Raw genomic sequence first — 22,126 nt, forward strand, 5'->3', positions numbered from 1 at the left:
GGTCAGACAGATGTGGAAGCTATGTGAGACCACAGAAGGTAGTGATGGGTTAATTTGCAGGGGAGGATGAGGGTAGGGTGTGGGCAAGAAAGGGGGTTAAGGCCAGTAGTTAACTAAATCTGTTGGTTTGTGTTCTAGGCCAGTTGAGATACATTAAGATATGCAATTACTCATATGTTTTCAAGGCAAGGAAGAAAGAGAGCATTAGAAAGGTTGCAGGGGAAGCATTTGAGATTTGCGGCATTAGGATTCAGTGGATGGGTTTTTGCAGCATGAAATTGGATCAGTTGCTCCCGATATTAATGCATGAAGCTCAGATCGTTGCTATCTGTGTATTACTATAGCCACTGGCTATATTAAAACACATGGTGGGGCAACGATCTGATGGACCGAAAAGGGGTTGAGATATAGCACAGATAGCAACATTATTCTCCAGGTCACAAATTATGTGGTCTGATGTCATCCCAATGAGAGCATGGCGATCAGACATGGAGATAAAGAATATCGAGACCAAGAGAAAGAGAGTCAACTGGGAAATTTCCAAGTTTGTTTCCTTTTCAGGAGGTTTGGTGTTGAGACATGAGCTGATTTCTTTAGATTGTCCACCTCTTGACATAAGAATAGATATACTAGTGTGCACATATCAGGATGCAGTACAGGCAGCTTTACATATAAGGAATTTACTGCAGCTCGTGGGGGTTCTAGGACAAGCAAGGGTGCTGTCCCATCTGTTGGCGGGAGTTTTTCACAGATTCCAGATTCAGCATAATTGTAGCAAGATGGACAAATGTAAAGGAACAAATCAGGACTTTAAATTCTTGCCAAATTGGGGGCAAAGGAGAAGTTGCATTATGCGGTTCAGGATGAATCAAGTGAAAATGCAGTTTGGTGGGTCTGGCAAGCTGTTCACAAGGTAATATGCCAAGCGAGAAAACAGCTAGGTTGGTTAGGCAGTCTATGCGCACAAGGTGTTTGAAGTAATTGAGGGCAGGTTATGCACTCCTCATAGTGGCCAGGTCTTTTGGGCAAGTCAATTGCAACCAGGCACCCGTGCCAGCTGCAAGCAACAAATTAGGATAACTGATTAGTATGATGAAATGTTATCTTTGTATAAGCCAAACCTTGGAAAGTTAGTTAGAATGTATAAGATGTATTATATCTTTGCTTTTGATTATAAATAAGGCTGAGGCCAGAATTCTTCCACAAAGATTGTTGCTGGTGTTAGGATGCAGTTGGGGAGGGTGGGGGGTAAGAGGCAGGCAAGTTATGTGCTGTGCTGGGGTTGGGCCTACAGTGTCCATGTTGTCTTCAATCTCCCTTTTTTCTCCTCATCTACCCGTCATCTTTCCATCTCCCACTCCAGCTCATCTCCCTGCTTTCTCACCCCATCTATAGTCTTTCCATTCCCTCCTTTGTTCAAATTCCTTTCTCAGTTGTTTCCCCCTCTTGTCTTTCACCAAATACCTATTCCTCCATTTCTAACTCTGTACTCAGTCCTTCCTTAGCCCTACTGTCCTCTGCCTCTCATCCCCCCATTAGCCCCAGTTTCTTGTTTCACTCATCTTCTCCCTTTCCTCCAACCCTTTCTTCTGTCTCTTATTGCCTACCCAGCTCTCACCTCCTCCTCTCATTTTCACTATCTCAAACCCTTCACAGACTCATCCTTTCCCTCTGTCTCAAACCCCCCACCCAAGCATGTCTTTCCACTGCCTCTCACCCACTCCCCAGCCTTCTAGGTCCTTCACACTTGATTTTGAACCCTTCCCAACCATTTAGCCCATTTTCTCATGACTCTTATCACATCTTGTTATACTTCCCAGCCCATCTAACACACCTACACTTATACCTCCAACCCAACTGCTGAGTCCCTGCTGGCCCACATTCCCTGCTCAGTCTTCAAAATCTCCATTCTTCCCACCCATCCCACACTCTCCCACCACTCAATATCTGAGTTTCTGCTCTCAACCTATTCCCCACATTCCCACTCACCCACAAATCTCTGACTGCCTGCTCTCTCCTTCCATCCTGGGAGTCCTGTTCCCTGCACCCAGTCTGGGAGGCCCACTATTCTTCCCCTACCCACCAATCTAGGATCCCTATTCCCTGTCTTCCTCCCTCCCTGTCTACACACCCACACCCATTCTCCTTATCCATCTGGGAATCCCCACTCTTCTCCCTACTTCCAATGTATCCTATCCCATCCCCAAGTCAATATTATAATAGAGCCCTGCTCTCACCTTCCAGAGCTTGACGTTTGCTCCTGCTCCTTGCCTGCTCCCCCTTAACTAGCTCCATCCGTGTTCCGGCTCAACACCATAAACCTTCAGCTTCCTCATACAGACGCTGACTTCTCTTTACTTCCTGTTGTAATTGGCGCAGTTCAAACTGCAGGGCTGCTGGCGGGGACAGCCTGAAGAGGATACCTGGGCCTTCGGGCCCCTCAAAGACAACTCAGGGCACAGGCCCCATATGCTCATCGCTAATGATGTCCCTCTCTCATGCTCCTTCTAAAGCCGCCTCCTCCTCTCTCTGGACCTTTCTTTCACTCTCATCCTTTCATACCTGTCGATTGCAGTCCCAGATAGGTCAGCCGGGACCCGAACACTGGGACTACAGGTGGCCGTGTACCTGACTGCACCTTCTCTTGGGGCAGCAGCCACAGCAGCAGCATTAGGATAGGCAGAGAAACATGCAGTCACGGTCCTCATGTGCTACCCAGCCTCCTTCTCATTAGTTTTCTTTCTAAGCAGGAAGGGCCTACCACAGGGAGGAGGGGCAGCAAGGAGACCACGAAGGTGCACATCTCTGTCTGTCCTTATGCCACCACTGCCACTGTTGCTGCTGCTGCAATGAAAATCTCAGGGTGGTGCTCTGTTAAGTGGTTTAAAGATTTTTGTGAACAGATATATTACATCCCTTTCTTAATTGATAGTGGGGGGTTAAAATTAAATGTGTTTGTAATATATTGCTGCTGCTGCTGCTGCAAGGGACTTGGACTCTGTGATAAAGACACAGTGTGCTCTCAGCTAGAATACATTTGACTGTCCTATAGGTACTAAAGCTAATTTTTTCATGCTAGGCTGAATACATAAACAGGGAACAGGCTGTCCCTGAAAAAAAGGGAACTTTTCCTCCCTTGTAACTATAAAATAAAAGATAATTGGGATGGGTAGTGCTACTTGGCTCTCACCATAGGCACTGCCAAATTTAACAGTGCAGCATGCAGCAGAAATTAAAACAATAATTAAATGACTTTCTTTGTATCCTTGCAGGCATGACAAAGCTTTCAAGATGCCAAAAAGGTATGTTTAATAATGCTGCCTGTCCTTGCCTTGCAATATGTAATTATCTCACACTGGCACTCTGCTGCCTTGAGTCACATTTTGTTGTACAGGATATTCTTAGCTAAACATTAAATGGGCATAGCTATAACTTTAACAGAGCTGTACTTAAAGACTCACATTTCCTGGCTATCAATGCCCTTTGTTTGTGTGACATTTTAAATAGCTCTCTAGAAAAAGCAGTGTCATTAGTTTACTAACCTATGAAACCTTACCAGAGCAGAACCCATGCTTTGTTCACTCTTCCCTTCTAAGGATCTGTTTTTCTCGGCTGTCTAATACCATGACATGTTTGCTGCTGAAGAAGGATGACCAGTGTTGGGTATGGAGGGGGGAATTGTGCTGGATCAAGAGACTGACAGTGGTATCACACAATTGTGTATTTGCTTCAGCAGCAAGCAACCCAGAAAGCATACACAGAAACTGAATGGAAAGTAACTAAAAGAACCAACAAGTTATCAAAACTTATAAAAACAGAACAGAGTCACCCTCTATACAACACCACAACCTTCTCAGCTGAAGTAATCATCCATCCTCTTGGCTGCAGTATTCTACCGCATTGTAGACGCTATGCACTGCGTTGTAAAGAGACATGTGCCTGCATCTGTTGAGACCTGATGGTCTTCTGCAGGAGGAGGTTTAACATAATCCTGGGTGCCCAGAACTGTAGGTACAACTAGAGGAAAAGCTTTCCCTGAAATTCTTCTACATTTGTTACCCTTGCGGATGAATATCTTCATAACTGGTCAAAACAGCAATGGCAGCCTTCTTCATTTGTGGTTCACACTCTTTAGGCAATAATATCATCAGTAACTGTATCAAGAATCCATTTTGGACCGGCTCCTTACTTTTTTGCAGAAACAAGATCTTGAGGCATGAAGGATGATAATAATATGGAAGAGTCCAGAGCCTGTTTATGCTTCTGCTGTAAGTCCTCACTTAGGGTTGAAACGGTCAAGAGCGGTCTTGAGCAATGTCCCATATGCAGCTTAGCTGGATTGATTCCAATAGTTGGACATGAAGTGACTTACTGAACAAGAATTAACCTAGCAAGTCTTGTCAACCAATCACCTTCACTCATCCTTCTTAAAGCATATTTGCCTGTTTGTACCATTCTTTCAAAATGTCCATTACTTGAGGACTGCTAGGAGTAACTTAGTTTTTTGCAAAACTCTTGAATTATTCTGTCTCAAAGATGTCTGGTATTCCATGAGTTGCAAATAGCTGTTGAAGGGCAGTGATTGTTGCAGCAGACATTTGTGATATGTTTACTCATTTAAACCTGTTTTGAATAGGAATCTACAGCTATCAGGAATTTCTTGCCCTCACAGAGATTATAAAAATCAATATAAAAATTGAACCACCTCTCAATAATATGCATGCTTTGCATGGGTTGTGCTGAATAGTTTGATTTACATCAGTCATAGGGGTACTGTGTGGAAGCTTTGTTAACTCTGCCTTTATAATCTCCTCTGATTCTCACATCACTATTTGGCTTGAGAAATGATACAATTGGTATTGCCCATCTTGTTATGTACTGGCTCAAGGACTCCTTGTGCAATAAGACACTCAAACGAAGATCATCAGAAGCAATTTGCCCCAGATCCTGCTTTTCCTCTGTGCTTAGAAGTATTTCACCTCTAACACTCTACCTTTCCCTTGGGTTTTTGCATTCTAAATCCATGACTGATTTTTTTTTAACTTATTATTTAAACAGTAGACAAACATTCAACAAGTGTAGACTCCAGATTGTCGTTACACAACAGAAAGGTCCATGACCTGAACCAAACATCCTATACAATTCCTGAAAAATCAGTCCCTTATATTAAAAAAGCGCAAACCAACCATCAACGCACCACAGTAAGTTGCCCCTCCCCCCCTCCCCCCCATTACTTCCAATAGGGGCCCCTTACTCTATCATAAATGTTCCTCTTCTTTTTCAGTATGTATGTAAGTTTCTCTAACAAAGCAATGTCATGAATCTGAGCAAACCACTGGGCCAGAGCAGGCACCGACTTCCAGTAAGTTGCAACAGTAAAATACGCAGTTTATGTAAATCTTTCCCAAGGACTAGGTCAGACCTAAGCCCTAACAAACATAATATGGGCGTGAGGCGTAACCTGCCACCTACCATTCATCCAACTGCGGTCTACACCTTTCCCCAAAATTCAGACAATAGTCTACAAGTCCACCACAGGTGCATGTATGTTCCCAGCTTGCCACGCCCCCTCCAAGACATTCCAGACACTTGAGGTGAGAAGGCAGTATAGAACATGGGGTGTCCAAACCAATTTATATATTAATTCCATTCTCCTGCTACAAATAAATGCCTCATGCACATTTCTTCGTATGTCCCATTCTGTTAGCTGTAAGCTCAAGTCAGTTTTCCATTTATCTATTAAAGCAGCGAGGGGTTCTTTATCCTCATACGACAGTGTGATAGCCGTCTATAAAGGAGATATTATTTTACACAATATTTCCGCTCCTATCAGCATCTTCTCAACCTGCATGGGCTCCCTGCTTGTCCACAACACCCCCTCCTCCCTGGCCAACTGTGTTTGGATTCTAGCATGCACTTCCCTTGACTCTTCTGCCAAATCATGTCCAACTCTAAGATCATTAAACGAGACCCATTCCTGTTCGTCCCTTAATTACCCGATAAAACACAATCCCTGTGTGTCTCATTCAGAGAGATCTGCACGGAAGGTAGCAGTTGACACAGTTGGATTATTTTTTAATACTTCCAATGGAGAGTGGAGGCTCGTTGGTATTTGTAAGTGCTTACAGGTCTTTACGGTACACCAGGTCTTTATGGTATGTCAATGATGGCACAGGATCTCATCGCACTACGAACTCTTGGGGAAGCCAGAAGCATAAAGAGAAGTAAGGGAAGATCCATGCCTTCCACTGCACCCGTCTCCAAGAAAAGCCTGGGTTACTCTGTATTTTTTAGCATTAAATCTTATCTGCCAGACTGTAGCCCATTCCTTTAGCTTCGCTAGATCCTTCCTCATGTTTTCCATTCCTTTCTGGCTGTCCACTCTGTTACAGATTTTGGTATCATCATCAAAAAGACAGACTATTCCAGACAACCCTTCCATTATGTCACTCACAAAAATGTTGAAAAGAACCAGTCCAAGGACTGATCCTGAGGCACACCACTAGTAAAAAAAAAACCCTCCTCAGAGAAAACGCTATTTACCACTACCCTTTGTTGCCTCCTCCTTAGCCAGTTTCTAACCCAGTCAGTCATTCCAGGATCCATACCAAGGGCACAGTCCTGGGGCGTGGCCGAGGCCTCCAGACCAGCCCCTGGGTCGGGAGATGGCGCGCCAGCAGCCCACTGGCGCGTGCAGATTTACATTTGCCTCGGTTAGGCGTAAATCTGCCGACAACGGTAGGGGGGGTTTAGATAGGGCCGGGGGGGTGGGGAAGGGAGGGGAAGGTGAGGGGAGGCGGAAGGAAAGTTCCCTCCGAGGCCACTCCGATTTCGGAGTGGCCTCGGAGGGAACAGGCAGCGCACGCCAGGCTCGGCACGCGCAGGTTGCACAAATGTGCACCCCCTTGCGCGCGCCGACCCCGGATTTTATAAGATACGTGCGTATCTTATAAAATCCAGCATACTTTTGTTCGCGCGTGGTGTGTGAACAAAAGTACGCGCGTGCGCTGTTTTTGAAAATGTACCCCATTGCGCGGCAGTTAAGAGGGAGGAAGGTTAAAAGAGTGATTCATAGATTAAAGTAAATGGGAAGGTGGTTGATTCTCCTATGGCCATTGCAGATGCTTTTAACATTTTTTTTAACAGATGTTATACACTGCCCAAGCAGGTAAGGATGTGCAAAAAATTAGAAGTTTTTAGAACCTATTCACTTTCCTAAACTTCAGAGAACAATAAGGAGGCATTTGGATGCGACAATTATTGCTTTCAAGGTGATGAAGAGTGGGAAAGAAAGTGGTAAGGATGGGTTTAGTATAGAATATTATAAGAAATTTGCTGAACAGTTTGCCTCTGTATTGGCTAGGCTGTTTCAAAATGTTTTACCCCAGACCCCATGGGGTGGATTTTAAAAGGGATACGCATGTAATATACACGCGTAACCTTTTAAAACCCCTCCTGTGCGCGCCGAGCCTATTTTGCATAGGCTCGGCGACGCGCGCAAGCCCCGGGACGCAAGTATGTCCCGGGGCTTGAAAAAATGGGCGGGGGCGGGGAGGGGCGGGGGCATGGCCAGAGTCCTCGCCACTGCCGCTGGGCCTGGGAATCACGTGCCGGCACTCGGGGGGGGGGGGGGGGATCTAGATAGGGCTGGGGGCAGGTTATATAGGGGAAGGTGGGGGGGGGCAGAGAGAACTGGGAAAGCCATCGGGGCTCCCCTAGGGCTTGGCGTGCACAAGGTGCACAAGTGTGCATCCCCTTGCGCGCCGACCCCGGATTTTATAACATGCCCGCGGCTGCACACGCATGTTATAAAATCGGGCGTAGATTTGTGAGCGCCGAGTTGCGCACACAAATCTATGCCTGTACATAGGTTACAAAATCTGGCCCTATATGTTTCTGCTAATGGGAAATGTAAGGATGATCGTGCCTTGTATAGACCTATCTTCCTGCTTAACACAGATAAATAAAATATTTGCTAAAATATTGGCTATTAGGTCAGATAGGCTGATGGAGTTCTTGATACATAGGGATCAGACAGGTTTTATTTTGGGGAGAAGATCCAGTGACAAATGTTATGAGAACCCTGCCAATTATTGATTTTAAGGGATTTGGCCATATTGTCACTGGATGTAGAAAAAGCTTTTGATAGGGTGGAATGAATTTTTTTTGGAAGAAATTTTGGGGGACTTTGGCTTTGGGGCTAATTTTAAATCATGGGTTAAAGTGTTGTATTATTCCCCCAGAGCAGAAGTTCTAGTTTATCTTGCTTTTGATAATGTATATCGGATAATTTTGTGAATATTAGGTATTTTATCTATTTTTCTTTTAATATAATTTATTGTAAACCATGGAGATAGATTTTTTTTCTGTGCAACGGTATAGAAAACTGTATAAATATAAATAAACAACCACTGCTGGGTTTCCTTTATTCAGAGGCACTAGACAGGGAATGTCCCCTATCACCTTTTCTTTTTGCCTTGGCTGAATATATCGGTAGTACAAATACGCTGATGATGTCCTGGTCCATGCACCTGAACTGGAAACCTCCATTCTGGCTATATTCAACATTTTGGGGGCTTATGGTGAATTTTTGGGCTATAAAGATTAATATCCAAAAATCTGAACTTCTGCCTTTACCTGCACTGTCTTTCTCTAATCTTTCAAAAGAGCTTTTTTGTCCATTTAAATGAAATATTACTGCTTTTAGGTATCTAGGGGTTTGTCTGCTAATTTGCGGGATCTATATTAATTCAATTATCGCTCCTTGCTGAGGCTGTTTAAGATGATGTGCTAACATGGAAAAGGTTATCGCTGAGCTGACTGGGTAAAGTTAATGTGATTCTTATGAACTGGCTACCATGCCTTCTCCATGTTTTCATGCTTTGAATAAGATAGTGGTGAATTTGTTACTGTATGAGGGGGCAGAGTGGCGCATATCAGTTTACATGTCTTATAGCAGGGTAAAATTGAAGGGGCTATTAATTTTCCAAACTTTTCTGATAAGGCAACCCTGTTTAATATACTTGCTCAGTGGAATTCTCCAGGAACTTGTCAACGCTGGATAGAGACTGAGCTGAAAGAGCTAGGCAAAAGGAAGGGCCGATTCCCCTGGGTGCATGGTCCCTCTCACAAATCCTTTGGTTCTGTGATTGCTACCAGGGTATGGTGGACCTAGTGGAAGCCTGCGGGTGGGAATCGCCTGCTGGAGATTTCCCCTATTTTAGGCTGTGAGGAGATATATATAACAAATTTTGTCTCCAGCTGCTTGTTATTTGCTTTGGGACTCATCCTTAAAGTTCCTCTCTCAGTTGTTTATGCAGGAAACCTTTTGTAAATGGGTGGAGTTTCAAACTATATGTAATTTAGAATCCTTTCACCTTTTTGCATTTTTCCAACTGAGAGCTGGAGTGACCACATCTCTGGTGCAAGCGGCTCTGACTAGAGGCCTTACAATGATGGAAAGGATGACTTTTCTTAATAAAAATCCAAAAGGGCGGGTTAGTAAAATTTATAAAGGAAGATTTTAAATGAGCATGCGTACACCCATCTATGCACATATGGGTTTATGAGCACACATGCGCTGTAATTTTAAATTGTACGCGTATCCTATTTAAAATACACCTAGCGCACTTATGTGTGCTCCTAATTTTAAACCATTATTCGAGCAAATGTACTTTGCGTATCTTCTTAGGACTTTGTCGGCTTTAATGTGCGCAGGTAAGCAGATTTTAAAACATGCTCGTGTGAAGGACATTCCCAGTTTTACCAAATAGTCCACCAGTTTGCTCGGTCTCTCTCAAGGTCATCCAGACCTCTCTGCTTCTTCGGCTTGCACTCCCCCAGTTGACCCAGACCCCTCACCTTGACATGTTAGGCCTAAAAAGCGATTTCTGCAGATCTCCAGTAAATATATGTGGCTAACAGCCTGCCTCACGCCGCGGCTGCCGGTTTTAAAATACGGCTTTACCTGCATAACGGTTAAGCCCTGCCCCAGAATACCCAGGGCCCGCTCCTTTTCTGTCCCCTTTCTTTTTTCTTGCTAGCACATGCGCATATGTGACACCTTTTTAAAATAAGCGTTGCGTGCATTCGACCCACATTCATGCCTGCTAGAGCTCTCCAATGGGCTAAAACTATAGCCCGCCTAAAGCGATACAAGTTTGGGATAAGGAACTGAGTCAAGAGATGAGACACGAGGCCTGGGATTCTATTTTGTCAGAACCTTGGAAATGTTCTTGTTCACTGGATATCATGGAGCAACAATACAGAATACTATTGAGAGCTTATTTTACTCCTTTTCATTTGAAGGCTATGGATAATTTCAGATCGGATCTTTGCTGGAGTATGTGTGGTATTTAGCGAACTCTTTCCCATATATTGTTTTCTTGCCCAGTTCTTAAAGATTTTTGGGCACTGTGGGAGACCAAGGGGTGTTTCCCTGCCTGGAGACCGAAAGCCACACTAATTCCAGCCTTTCTGGTGCAGATAAAACTTTATTAAACAAACACAATACTTTCACAATGGACTGCCTACCTTAGCAGTAGTCACTTGTACACACAGGGGCTGTAGTCTGCCTTGCTTCTGGTCAGTGTACATTCACTTCCTTCTGGTTTGGACAGAGTACTGTACAGGAGCTGCCTTCCTCCTGGAGGCATAGGGGCCTCCTTAACACAGCTGGGCTTGCACTCTTATCCCAGCCCCAGCTAGGTCCTGCCCACAGAGCTTTCTCCCTCTGTGGGATTTAAGGTGGACCAGGCTCCCTGCCTGGTCTCGCACACACAAAAGGGAGGAAAACAGGGTCACTCTGTTACAAGCACTAATTTAGGAAGCTCTGTCATCTCTTTTTAAGATACACTTACCTGATGATATTTGAATATTTCTTTTTTGGCCTCCTAAATTAAATATGGATTTGATGACTCAAATTATTTTGAAACTCTTGGCTGTTGGTAGAAGAGAGGTATTGCAATTTTGGAAGAAAATTCAACCGCCCTCAGGCAAAGATTGGTACGGGGAAGTTGGGAGGGAATTGGAAATGGAACTTTTGTCTGCTAAATTCAGATGTAAATACCAGGTGGTTAAGAAGATGTGGACCCTGTGTTAGATTTCCTTAAGGGAAAACTAAACAACTGAGTATGTATGCCTGCATCTCTTTCCATGCCTGTTCTTGTGGCACTCGTGAATAGTATGCATATACTTTTTCAGTTGAGTTTTGAGGACAGGTGGGATTGGAGGGAGGGTGGATGAATATGATGTTGTCTACCACTGTAGATATATATATACTAGCCATTAAGCCCGTAACAACGGGCTACATTTAAAAAAAGATTTTCGGTCCATTTCCTTCCCACTCCCTCCCCCTAGTCTCCCTCCCCCCTCCCCTCACTCTCTCCTCCCTCCCTCCCACCTCTCCCCTCACTCTCTCCTCCCTCCCTCCCACCTCTCCCCTCTATTCTCCCTCCCTCTCACCTTCCCCCTCTATTCTCCCCCCTCCCCCTCTCCTTCTCCTCCCTCCCTCCCCACTCTCTCCTCCCTCCCCTCACTCACACCCCCTCTCTCATTCCCCTCCCCTTTCAGCTCATCCACAGCCTAAAAACCCAGCCACCCTTCCTCGCGCACGCCGCCGCCGCTCCTAGCAACCCAGTGCCATTTTTTTTTTTCGGGCACTCTGGCCGATGTGCTCGCCAGCAGGAAAGTGGCTCGGGCAGAGGTGGCGCCAGGCCGGCAGGTGGAACCGGAAGCTCAGGGGGAGGGGGAGAGCAACTCTCCCCGCACCTAAAAACCCAGCCACCCTCCCTCGCGCACGCCGCCACTGCTGCTGCTCCTAGCGACCCAGCGCCATTTTTTTTCGGGCACTCTGGCCGACGTGCTCGCCCGCGCATGCTCTACTCCGCATTTGCGGCACGTCGGTCAGGGCTCCCTTATCCAGTAGATATATTGGGGTGGGGGAATTTTGTTAAATCCCTTTGAGTAGTATTGAATTTCACTTGATTGTGTTTGATTATATATGTTGTTTATATTGCACTTTTTATCTATGGAAGTATATGCTATGTCAATTTTTTTGTCATATATTGTTTTTCCTTACCCTAACCCTAACCCTAATAAATTGTAAAGAAAAATAACAAGAGACTTTTCTTTATTTGACTGCAGTTACTCCCAGGTGATTGCCGATTGGCCTGTAGCTGTCTTGGTGGTTTGCTCCATGATGGTCCTAGTGTGTACTCTGTCTGGATTGTTGGTTGGGCACCTGCCAGATTTTTCTGAGCCTCTATTGGTGAGTTCATTAAGGTGGGAGGTAGAGATCTGTGAAACTACTAAATCCAGGAAGAAGTTCTACAATAAATAATGACAGCTTCTTCTTTCTATTCAGTTATGAAATAAAAGACCTCTTTTACATCCCATCTGCCCCACTGCTCCCACACATTTCCAGGAGAGAGATTTTTCTTAATTCATGGGAATATCAAAACACAGTGTGTAGACCAAGAATATCCACTGGCTTGCAGTACTGTGGGACTACTCTGGTAAATATGCCCTCAGACAGGCTGCAATCTCCGACTCCACCTATGGAGACTCCAATAGCATGTAATAACAGAAAAGGACAATAGTTAACATGTTAGCAAGTCCATGCATAAGAACTCACAATAGGCTTCATCTGTGTTGATGTTATCAGTGCTCTGCTTGAGGAATTACGATCTTCATAGATACTTAGTGACAACACTAATGGTTTTATTTTGCACATTTTTGGGGATGTTTTAGTCCTATATATAAGCAGCTTGACAAATTCTACTTGGCCACATTTTGAGTAGGTTGTAGACTCGAATAGTTGAGGCAATGTCTCCTTTCCCCAAGTTCTCAGAAGAGACACAGTTCATATTCAACAAAGGAAAGGTGCGGATAGAGTTAATGTTAAGAATGTCATGTCTAATAAACTAATAATAACTTATGGTTGATTACAGGGCTTTGAGCCCCGGGACACAGACATTGGAAGAAAGCTGGTTGTCTGGAAGAATATACAGAGTCACACTGGTTATAAGAAGACTTTGTCCCTTTATTCTTATATTGAAAAGAGTAGGTACGGTGATTGGCTGCTATATGCAATTTGTGAATCAGATATCATTGCTAATTCTTTTTTATTGGGAGAACTGCAAATGTAATATGTTGGAATTATTTCACAATGGACTCAATGAGGCACAGCAGAACTTTTTGGAAGTCTCATCTCTCTGCCTATCTACATCAGCATATTTATCCCACATTTTCATTTAATAAGAATTCTGATTTAATTTCAGCTATAATGACATTGACCATAGCAGCAGAACAGAAAAACCACGTACCCGCAGAATGGTAGAACAGGATCTTGGGAAAGATGGTTCCTTTTGTGGTCCTCCAGGTGAGTAGCACCCAGTATTGATCTACTGAAGAAGATGTGGATGGCATGGGAAGAGCCAAAAGATCATATTAGGGACTATTTATTTTAGCCACAATTTCCCTGAATTGTTATTAGTACATTTGGATCACGATTGACTATAATCTACCCAAAGACAAATACCAAAACTTTCAACCAAATAAATATTGGGTTTGGTACACAGTCATACCCCCATAGCCTGAAGTATACAACCTTCTATTAGCAAGACTGTAAGTGGAAATACTGATTTCTGGAATGCAAAATGAAAAGAGTAACCTGTTTGGAAAATATTGTGTTTCACCCCCTTTGGTTCCCACAGGTAAGAAAAAAAAAAAAAGACAACCCTCTGTATTTCTAATGTACTTTTTTCACAGTTTTGGGTCAGCAAGACAGTGAATGCTAAGCAAATTCTAGGTTTATTGAGTCACGAAAAGGTTGATATTCTAAAGATATTTAGATAAATAATTTAAAAGCTATCCATCTAAATGGCAAAAATGAAATATTCAGCCACTTAGTCGACTAGTTATCTGGCTAGAATTTAGCTAGTAACTAGGAGGATGTTCCAGGGAGGAGCAGCTGATATTCAGAATTAGCCAGAAAATTTATTTCTCTAACTTTGGTCAGACTACAGACCTGTCCTATAGATAGCCTGGTGTATTCAACGGGAATTGTGCTGCTGAATATACCCTACTAATTAGCCAGATAAAGCTCTCTGGCTAACCTTCTGACCCACATAGCTGCAGGAAATAGACCCCAATGTTTTTATATGTTTTGTTAACAAAAGTGTTTGCTTTTGTAAAATTGGATGACATTCACCCTTTCCTACAGAAGGATATAGTGAAGGATTCAGGAGAAAAATAACTGTCTTCAAAATACTGTACATCTTGAATTCAGGCTTCATAAATTTAACCCTATTCTGGAATTCTAATTTGTGGGTAATTATTTGTTTTAACCCTAAAATCTTACATATAATTAAAGTTGCCAACCTGCTTATATGTCACCATAAGAGTAATCCAATCTACATTTTATAGCCATCTTTCTTTCTTGATATCTTTTTCCACACCACTCCCCTTGGATGGGACCTAACGAAGTGGGGCTCCTCTCTCTCTCTATTCACACCACTCTGTTCTGAAGGGACCTAATTAAGCCTAACCTGGGAATAGCAGAGCTGGCCTAGCTGAGCTTAACTAAGCTGGGCCTAACTAGGTGCTGCCACTCTCTTTCGCTGTTCTCAAACTACTGACTTTGGGTGGACTGTAGCTGAGCTGGGCCTAACTAAACTGGACCTAGCAAAGCTGGGCCTAATTAAGTTGGGTGTAGCAGGGCTGGGCTTAACTCAACTGGATCTAACTAATTCAGGCCTAAGTAGGAACTTCCTCTCTCTCTTGGCCGTCTCTCTTCACTTCCCTTAGGGCGTAACTAAGTTAAGCCGAATTAGACACTTCTTCTCTTTCTCACACTACTCCCTTTGGATAGTACCTAAAACAAAGAATAGGATTACATCCGACAAGACAAGTCATATCTAATAAGACATGGAGGTAAAAGGTGATGAAGCAGCTTTTAAACTAGAATAAGGAGGAAAACAGACAGTCGCTCATCAGCGCATGATTCAGAGGTAGGTATCTTCAAAGGATACTAAACAAAACAGGAGAGTTAGGGCATTCCAACAGAGGCTCCTGCAAAAGTAGTCCATGGGCCAATTAGTAAAGAACCACCTGAGTTAAAGATTACAAATTATCCCTATCAACTGAAAAACAGGTTGTTAATAGAAACAAAAACCATACTTTGAAATGTCTATATGCTAATGCCAGAAGTCTAGGAAGTAAGATGGGAGAATGAGAGTGTATAGCACTGAATGAAGAGGTAGACATTGTTATGGTTTTGAGGTGCTGGAGTGGATTCTTGGGTACTGGGGTGATGGTCACTCCCACAGGCAGGAGCCCCGTGAGGAACCACAGTATTAGGCTAGACTCGAGACACGCAAACACAGAAGATTTGTCTTTTATTATACAGCTGGATGATACCACCAGAGGTGATCCAGTAGGAGCAGTCCAGGGACCCTCGGCAGAGGAGACCCATCTCACAATGGTAGATGTTAGCAGCATATGGTAGTATAGGGAGTTCCGGATGCAGGTTCCCAGTGCTGAGCTGTAGCTGAGACAGACTGACAAAGGTTAGATTACTCACTAAGTTGGTAGCTGTATTGTTGGAAATCCCAGCAAGCAGAAGTAGTTGGAATGCAGGCACCAAGGCAGGGAGAGCAGGCCCTCGAGGAGCGCGTACCTGGTATCCCAGATAGGCACCTGAAAGAAAGCAAAGGGCCCCCGAGGAGCAGGTACCCAGATTAGATGAAATACCCCGAAGGGCAGAGAGAGCTTCCAGCGGCAGCACGGAAGTGGCAAAGTAGCTTAGACCGGAGGCGTATCCAATCCTTGCTAACTCAAATTGTTATCAAATGAAGGGCAGGCTAAATACCCGGATGGCTTGATGTCACTCGAGGGGGACGCCCCCGAGGTTCCCGCCATGACGTGGATAAAGACATGGGTGGCGTGCGCGAGCGCATCCACCCTAGGAGGCCCTCAGGAGAAACATGGCAGATAGCCTTGCCATTGCCGTTCTGGGGGACACCAGAGAGAGCGGCATGCAGATGCTGTGGTAGCCATCTTCCCAAAGCTAACGGGGAGAGCAGACAAAAAGGTGAGGCATAGAGGTCGAAGCCATCTGAGACCAACAGACATAATTGGCATCTCAGAGACCTGGTGGAAGGAGGGTAACTAATGGGACAATGCTATACCAGGGTACAAATTATACTGCAATGATAGGATGGATCAACATGGGGGTGGAGTGGTGCTTTATGTTCGGGATGACAGAGTCCAACAGGATAAAGATCCTGGAAGAGACTAAATGCACAGTAGAATCTTTATGGGTAGAAATCCCATATGTATTGAGGAAGAGTATAGCGATAAGAATATACTACCATCCACTTGGCCAAAAAAAGACGGATGATGAAATGCTAAGAAAATAAGAGAAGCTAACCAATTTGGCAATGCAGTAATAACAGGAGATTTCAGTTACCCCAGTATTGACTGTGTGAATGTAATATCAGAACCTGCTAGAGACGTAAAGTTCCTGGATGGAATAAATGACTGCTTCATGGAGCAATTAGTTCAGGAACTGACAAGAAAGGGAGCTATTTTAGATCTAATTTAGGGAATGCAGGATTTGGTGAAAGAGATAATAGTGGTGGGGCCACTTGGCAATAATGATCATAACATGATCAGATGCAAATTAATGACTGGCAGGAGAACAATAAATAAATTTATAGCTCTAGCACTAAAAGGGAGACTTTGATAACATGAGGAAGATAGAAAAAACTGAAAGATGCAGCTAAAAAGGTTAAGAGCATACAACAGGCGTGACATTCTTTAAAAATACCATCCTAGAAGCGCATTCCAAATGTATTCCAAACATTAAGAAAAGTGGAAGAAAGGCCAAACTGTTGCCAGCTTAGTTAAAAGGTGAAGTGAAAAAGGCTATTGTAGCCAATGAAGCTTCCTTCAAAAACTGGAAGAAAGATCCATGTGAAGAAAATAGGAAAAAGTATAAGCATTGGTTGTTAGTTAAATGTAAAACATTGATAAGACAGTTTAAGAGAGAATTTCCAAAGAAACTGGCTGTAGAAACAAAAACTCATAATAAAAATGTTTAAAAATATATCCGAAGCAGGAAGACTGCAAAGGAGTCAGTTGGACCATTAGATAATCAAGGGGTTAAAGGGGCACTTAGGGAAGATAAGGCCATTATGGAAAGACTAAATATATTCTTTGCTTCATTGTTTATAAATGAAGATGTTGGGGAGATACCAATTCCAGAGATGGTTTTCAAGGGTGATTATTCAGATGAACTGAACCAAATCACGGTGAACCTGGAAGATGAAGTAGGCCAGATTGACAAACTGAAGAGTTACAAATCACCTGGACCAGATGGTATATACCCCAGGGTTCGGAAAGAACTAAAAAATAAAATTTCAGATCTATTACTAGTAATTTGTAACCTATCATTAAAATTGTCCATTGTACCTGAAGACTGGAAAGTGGCCAATGTAACCCCAATATTTAAAAAGGGCTCTGGGGTGATCCAGGAAACTATAGACTGGTGAGCCTGACTTCAGTGCTGGGGAAAATCGAGAAAACTATTCTAAAGAGCAAAATCACAGATCATAGCGATAGACATGGTTTATTGGGACACAGTCAGCATGGATTTACCCAAGGGAAGTATTGCCTCACAAATCTTTGACCTTTTGTTTTGAAGAGGTTAATAACCATGTGGATAAAGGTGAGCTGGTAGTGTATTTGGATTTTCAGAAGGCATTTGGCAGAGTCACCCATGAGAGACTTCTAAGAAAATTAAAAAGTCATAGAATAGGAGGCAATGTACTTTTATGGTTTATAAACTAGTTAAAAGACAGAAAACAGAGTAGGATTAAATGGACAGTTTTCTCAGTGGAGAGAGGTAGAGTGCCTCAGGGATCTGTACTTGGACGGTACTTTTTAATATATTTATAAATAATCTGGAAAGGGGAATGAGAGTGAAGTGATCAAATCTGCAGATGATACAAAATTATTCAGAGTTGTTAAATCACAAGCGGATAGTGATGAATTGCAGTAGATCCTGTGAGACTGGAAGATAGGTGTCCAAATGGCAGATGAAATTTAATGGGGACAAGTGCTAGGTGATGCATAGAGAGAAAAATAACCCATGCTGTAGTTACAAGATGTTAGGTTTCATGTTAAGAGTTACTAGGCATCATTGTGGAAAATACATTGAAATCATTGGCTAAGTGGGCTGTGGTAGTCAAAAAAGCAAACAGAATGTTAGGAATTATTAGGAAGGGAATGGTGAATAATATGGAGAATCTCAAAATGCCTCTGTTTTACTCCATGGTGAGACTGCACCTTGAGTACTGTGTTCAATTCTGGTCGCCACATCTCAAAAAAGATATAGATGCATTAGAGAAGGTATAGAGAAGGGCAACCAATATGATAAAGGGGATGGAATGGCTGCCCTGTGAGGAAAGGCTAAAAGGGTTAGGCCTGTTCAGCGTGGAGAAGAGATGGCAAAAGGGGATATAATGGATGTCTCCAAAATAACTGTAACTTTTGGCCAGTCATAGGATGGCCCTGCGACTGGCCTCACTCACTCTGGATGTTGCCAATCTGCCCCTACGCCACCTAGAATATTGCCTTGTAGGAACGCCACATCACTTAGGCCTCTGACCATACCATGCCATTTTGTAAGGCGCACACTCATGCACCAGCTCCCCTCTTAAAGGCCCCATGGCAAGAATCAGCTCTTGGTACCTCCTCATGATATCAGTCCTTTCACCGCACTTAAACCCGGTCTGATTTCTGGATCCTTGCCTCAGCAACAGGTCTCTTGCGTAGCCTGTTGTGTGTGTTGCTCTTCGCGTCTCCTTGTTTGCCTTGCCTTGTGACTTGCACTGCCTTGTCTCTCTACCTCCTGCCTTTGCCTTGCCCTGGTCCTTTTCTTGTCTGTACACTTGCCTTGCCCTGGTCCTTTTCTTGTCTGTACAATTGCCTTGCCAGTCTCCCTTGTCATGCCTAGTGCACCTTGTCCTCTAGTGCCTTGTTTGTCTTGGCCTGATTCTCTGGTACTGACCTCTGCTATGGACCTCGACCTTTCTCTTTGCCCGCTGCCTTCCCTGACCCTTGGCTTGGATTTGTCTTCTCGCTGCCTGCCTTGACCCCTGGACAGAATCTGCATATTATCTGCTTGCTGCCAGCCCTTATTTGTCCCAGACTCTCTGACCGGTCCTTGAGGGACATTCTTCGAAGCCCTGCTGGCTCCTGGAACCCAAAGGTTCAAGCTGTGTGGAACGGGGCTGTTACAGGTGAAGCTCCTCCTTCTGTCTCAGCAAGGGCGGGTCTGCCAGCTGTTGGCATGGGCCTAGTTGGTTCGCCTACTAGGCTGTGTCAACCATGCCACAACTTAAAGGCTCACAACTGTGACAATTATGAAAGGACTAGAATGGGAGCAGTCCACGAAGTTAGCAAGTAGCACATTTAAAATAAATTGGAGAAAATTCTTTTTCACTCAACTCACAATTAAGATCTGGAATTCATTGCCAGAGGATGTGTTTAAGGCAGTTAGGGAATAACCACTGCTTATTACTGGCATTAGTAGCATATGATCTATTTAATATTTGGGTACTTGCCAGGTACTTGTATCCTGGATTGGCCATTGTTGGAAACAGGATGCTGGGCTTGATGGATCCTTAGTCTGACCCAGTATGTCAACTTCTTATGTTCTTATGTAATTAGCAAGAATAATTATATACATGTGACAGCATAATCAGGTAGTGATGTGATCCCTAAAGCCAAGAGCAGTCAGGGCGAGACTGGCAGGTTCAAACAAGCAGGGGCAAGCAACTTGTGCTTGCAATGCCTACATTCCCCTTGGGTTGGGCACTCAGATACTGGCAGTCAGCAGGACTTGGACAATAACAACAGGAAACACAAGGCACACACTAAGATAATGTAGAACCCAAACCTGGAGATGTTAAGGTGTCCACAGAAGGAAGGCAAGACCACCGAAGGAAAACCTGGAGACATGAAGGCATCTAAAAAAAGCAATGTAGGACCACTACAGAAGAAGTGGATATATAAAGCAAACTAGGACAAAACAGGAACACTGGATTCATAAAGCAATCAAAGAACAAACATGAACAAGAAACATAGGACAATAAAGCAGGATCAAGAATAGGGCTTAAGTGTAGAACCAAATAAAGGACCAAGCTTTGGCAAAGTGCATTATGTGAGCCTGGAATATAACTGTATCCAAATAGGAACAAGATGACTGCCCATAGGAAGTATAGGTTTTGGAACTGGGACTGAAAAGATAGTCCAAAGGGGCCCACTGAGATCCTCTGCTGGTGGGAGGCAAGAGCTGCTCATTGGAGTCATATTACCTCCTTCTACTTTCTCTCAGGAGCTGTCTCTCCCAGTACACAGTATGAGGACAATTTTCAAAGCTATTTACCCAGATAAATTGGCTGACTAAAATTACCCTCTCAGTCTGGGTAAAAGTACTCTTGGGCTTCCCTAAATATGCCTTGGGATAAAATATTCTGCTGCAAAATGCTTGGTGTCTCCTGCAATATGCATAAAAGAGTAGATGTACTCTTGTACCTTTGTTCTACAGGCTGCCGTTATTTGTGAGAATGGAGCATAAGATGTGTTTTAGCTATTTATTTTATTTATTTATTAACTTTTATTTACCGACATTCGTGAAGCACATCATGCCGGTTTACAATGAACTCAGGTGGGAGATACAGTATAACAATATGACATTAAAACAATATGATATTACTAACGCAAGAGCAAAAAAACGAAACAAAAAAAACAAAATACAACAAAATAAAAACCACCCCACTTTCTCCACCTGGTCTTCTCAGACCAATACTGGGTGCAGCCATTGCAATGGAATCTATTTAAAAGTGATGAGAAATGATACCAAACAGGACTTTTGTGCAACTTTTTCCTGTGCTTCATTTTTTTTACTATTCCAGCAGAAAAATAATTGTGTAGCATTTATTGGCTTCCATGATTTTCCATGGAGAAAAAGAAAAGAATAAAATAAATATTTCCTCTTATAGAAAGAACAAGAGTTACATAGGCAAAATGGGAGACTGCTTGGTCTTATGCCTGCTCTAAGTTGGAGTAAATAATTTTAGAGTAGAGGTCTCAGGGAGGCAAATAAAAGCAATATAGCTAGGTGGGTGAATAGCCATTTGTGGCTGGGTGCAGAGGTGGTATGGAATTCAATAATGGAAGAGCCGATAAACAGCTTCTATCTTCTGCATGCCTTGAATATTTTTGGGCCACTCTAAATAACTTTTTTGAGAATTTGAAATTGTACTGATTAGCAATGGTAGATATTTAGAAAAAAAAACCATTATTCGGGCACCGAAGGCCTAAATTATTGTGGGTGAATTGAATTCCTCTAATTATCATATCCTCCAGCTCTACCTATACTGGAAGTGCCATAGAGAATCAGTAACTAATACGAGAACATTTTGGAAGTGCCATTAGAAAGAACATGTTGGTATGATTTAGCCTTTCCCAACGGTAACCAATATTCTTCTGATTTCTTAAATATTTATTTCTAAAATGCATCAAACTATACTATATCTATTAAGTTCTGCCTGTCCTCTGACATGAGCGATTAACTTTGCATCCTCATTTCACCTACTTAAAACTGTAGCATTTTGCATTAGAGGGTATAATACAGTCTGCTGTAAGGTGCATCAATGGTTTGTTCTCACTGGTTAACTACATTGTGTTCTAGGAAAGAGCTATTCACAGCTCATATTCATGTCCAAAACAGCTGGAAGTCTGTGGAACCTGCAAGCAATCCATTCAATGTGCCGAATAGAACAAGTCAAGGTCAGTACATCATTTTGAAATTGAGAGATCTAATGTGTAGTTTGACAGCATTATTTCAGGTCAGCTTGGAACAATAGATGCTTTGGATCTGTTCCTTCTATGCTGACAGCATAGGGTTCTGCAGTATCTTCCTGTTTAATATTTTTAAAGCAAGATTAGTAAGATGAGGAAGAAAATCTTAATAACTGATTGGCATTATTTATTGCAGCATTAGAAAGATAACAGAAGAGTATCCAGTGATTGAGGTGGTTTCCTAGAAATCCCC

The 22,126-nt window shown here is 43.2% G+C and overlaps 1 protein-coding gene across 1 annotated transcript in view; it reads left to right on the forward strand.

The window, feature by feature from the left end:
• The window catches only part of DISP2 (dispatched RND transporter family member 2), a 65,508-nt gene that overhangs the window by 39,649 nt on the left and 3,733 nt on the right, over window positions 1-22,126 (forward strand). The window contains 5 exon segments of the mRNA XM_029597443.1: window positions 3,273-3,302; window positions 12,145-12,268; window positions 12,951-13,066; window positions 13,281-13,381; window positions 21,764-21,861. Coding sequence (XP_029453303.1) covers window positions 3,273-3,302; window positions 12,145-12,268; window positions 12,951-13,066; window positions 13,281-13,381; window positions 21,764-21,861 — 469 coding nt within the window.

Source organism: Rhinatrema bivittatum, chromosome 4 (assembly GCF_901001135.1).
Source record: "Rhinatrema bivittatum chromosome 4, aRhiBiv1.1, whole genome shotgun sequence".
NCBI classification, from domain to species: domain Eukaryota; kingdom Metazoa; phylum Chordata; class Amphibia; order Gymnophiona; family Rhinatrematidae; genus Rhinatrema; species Rhinatrema bivittatum.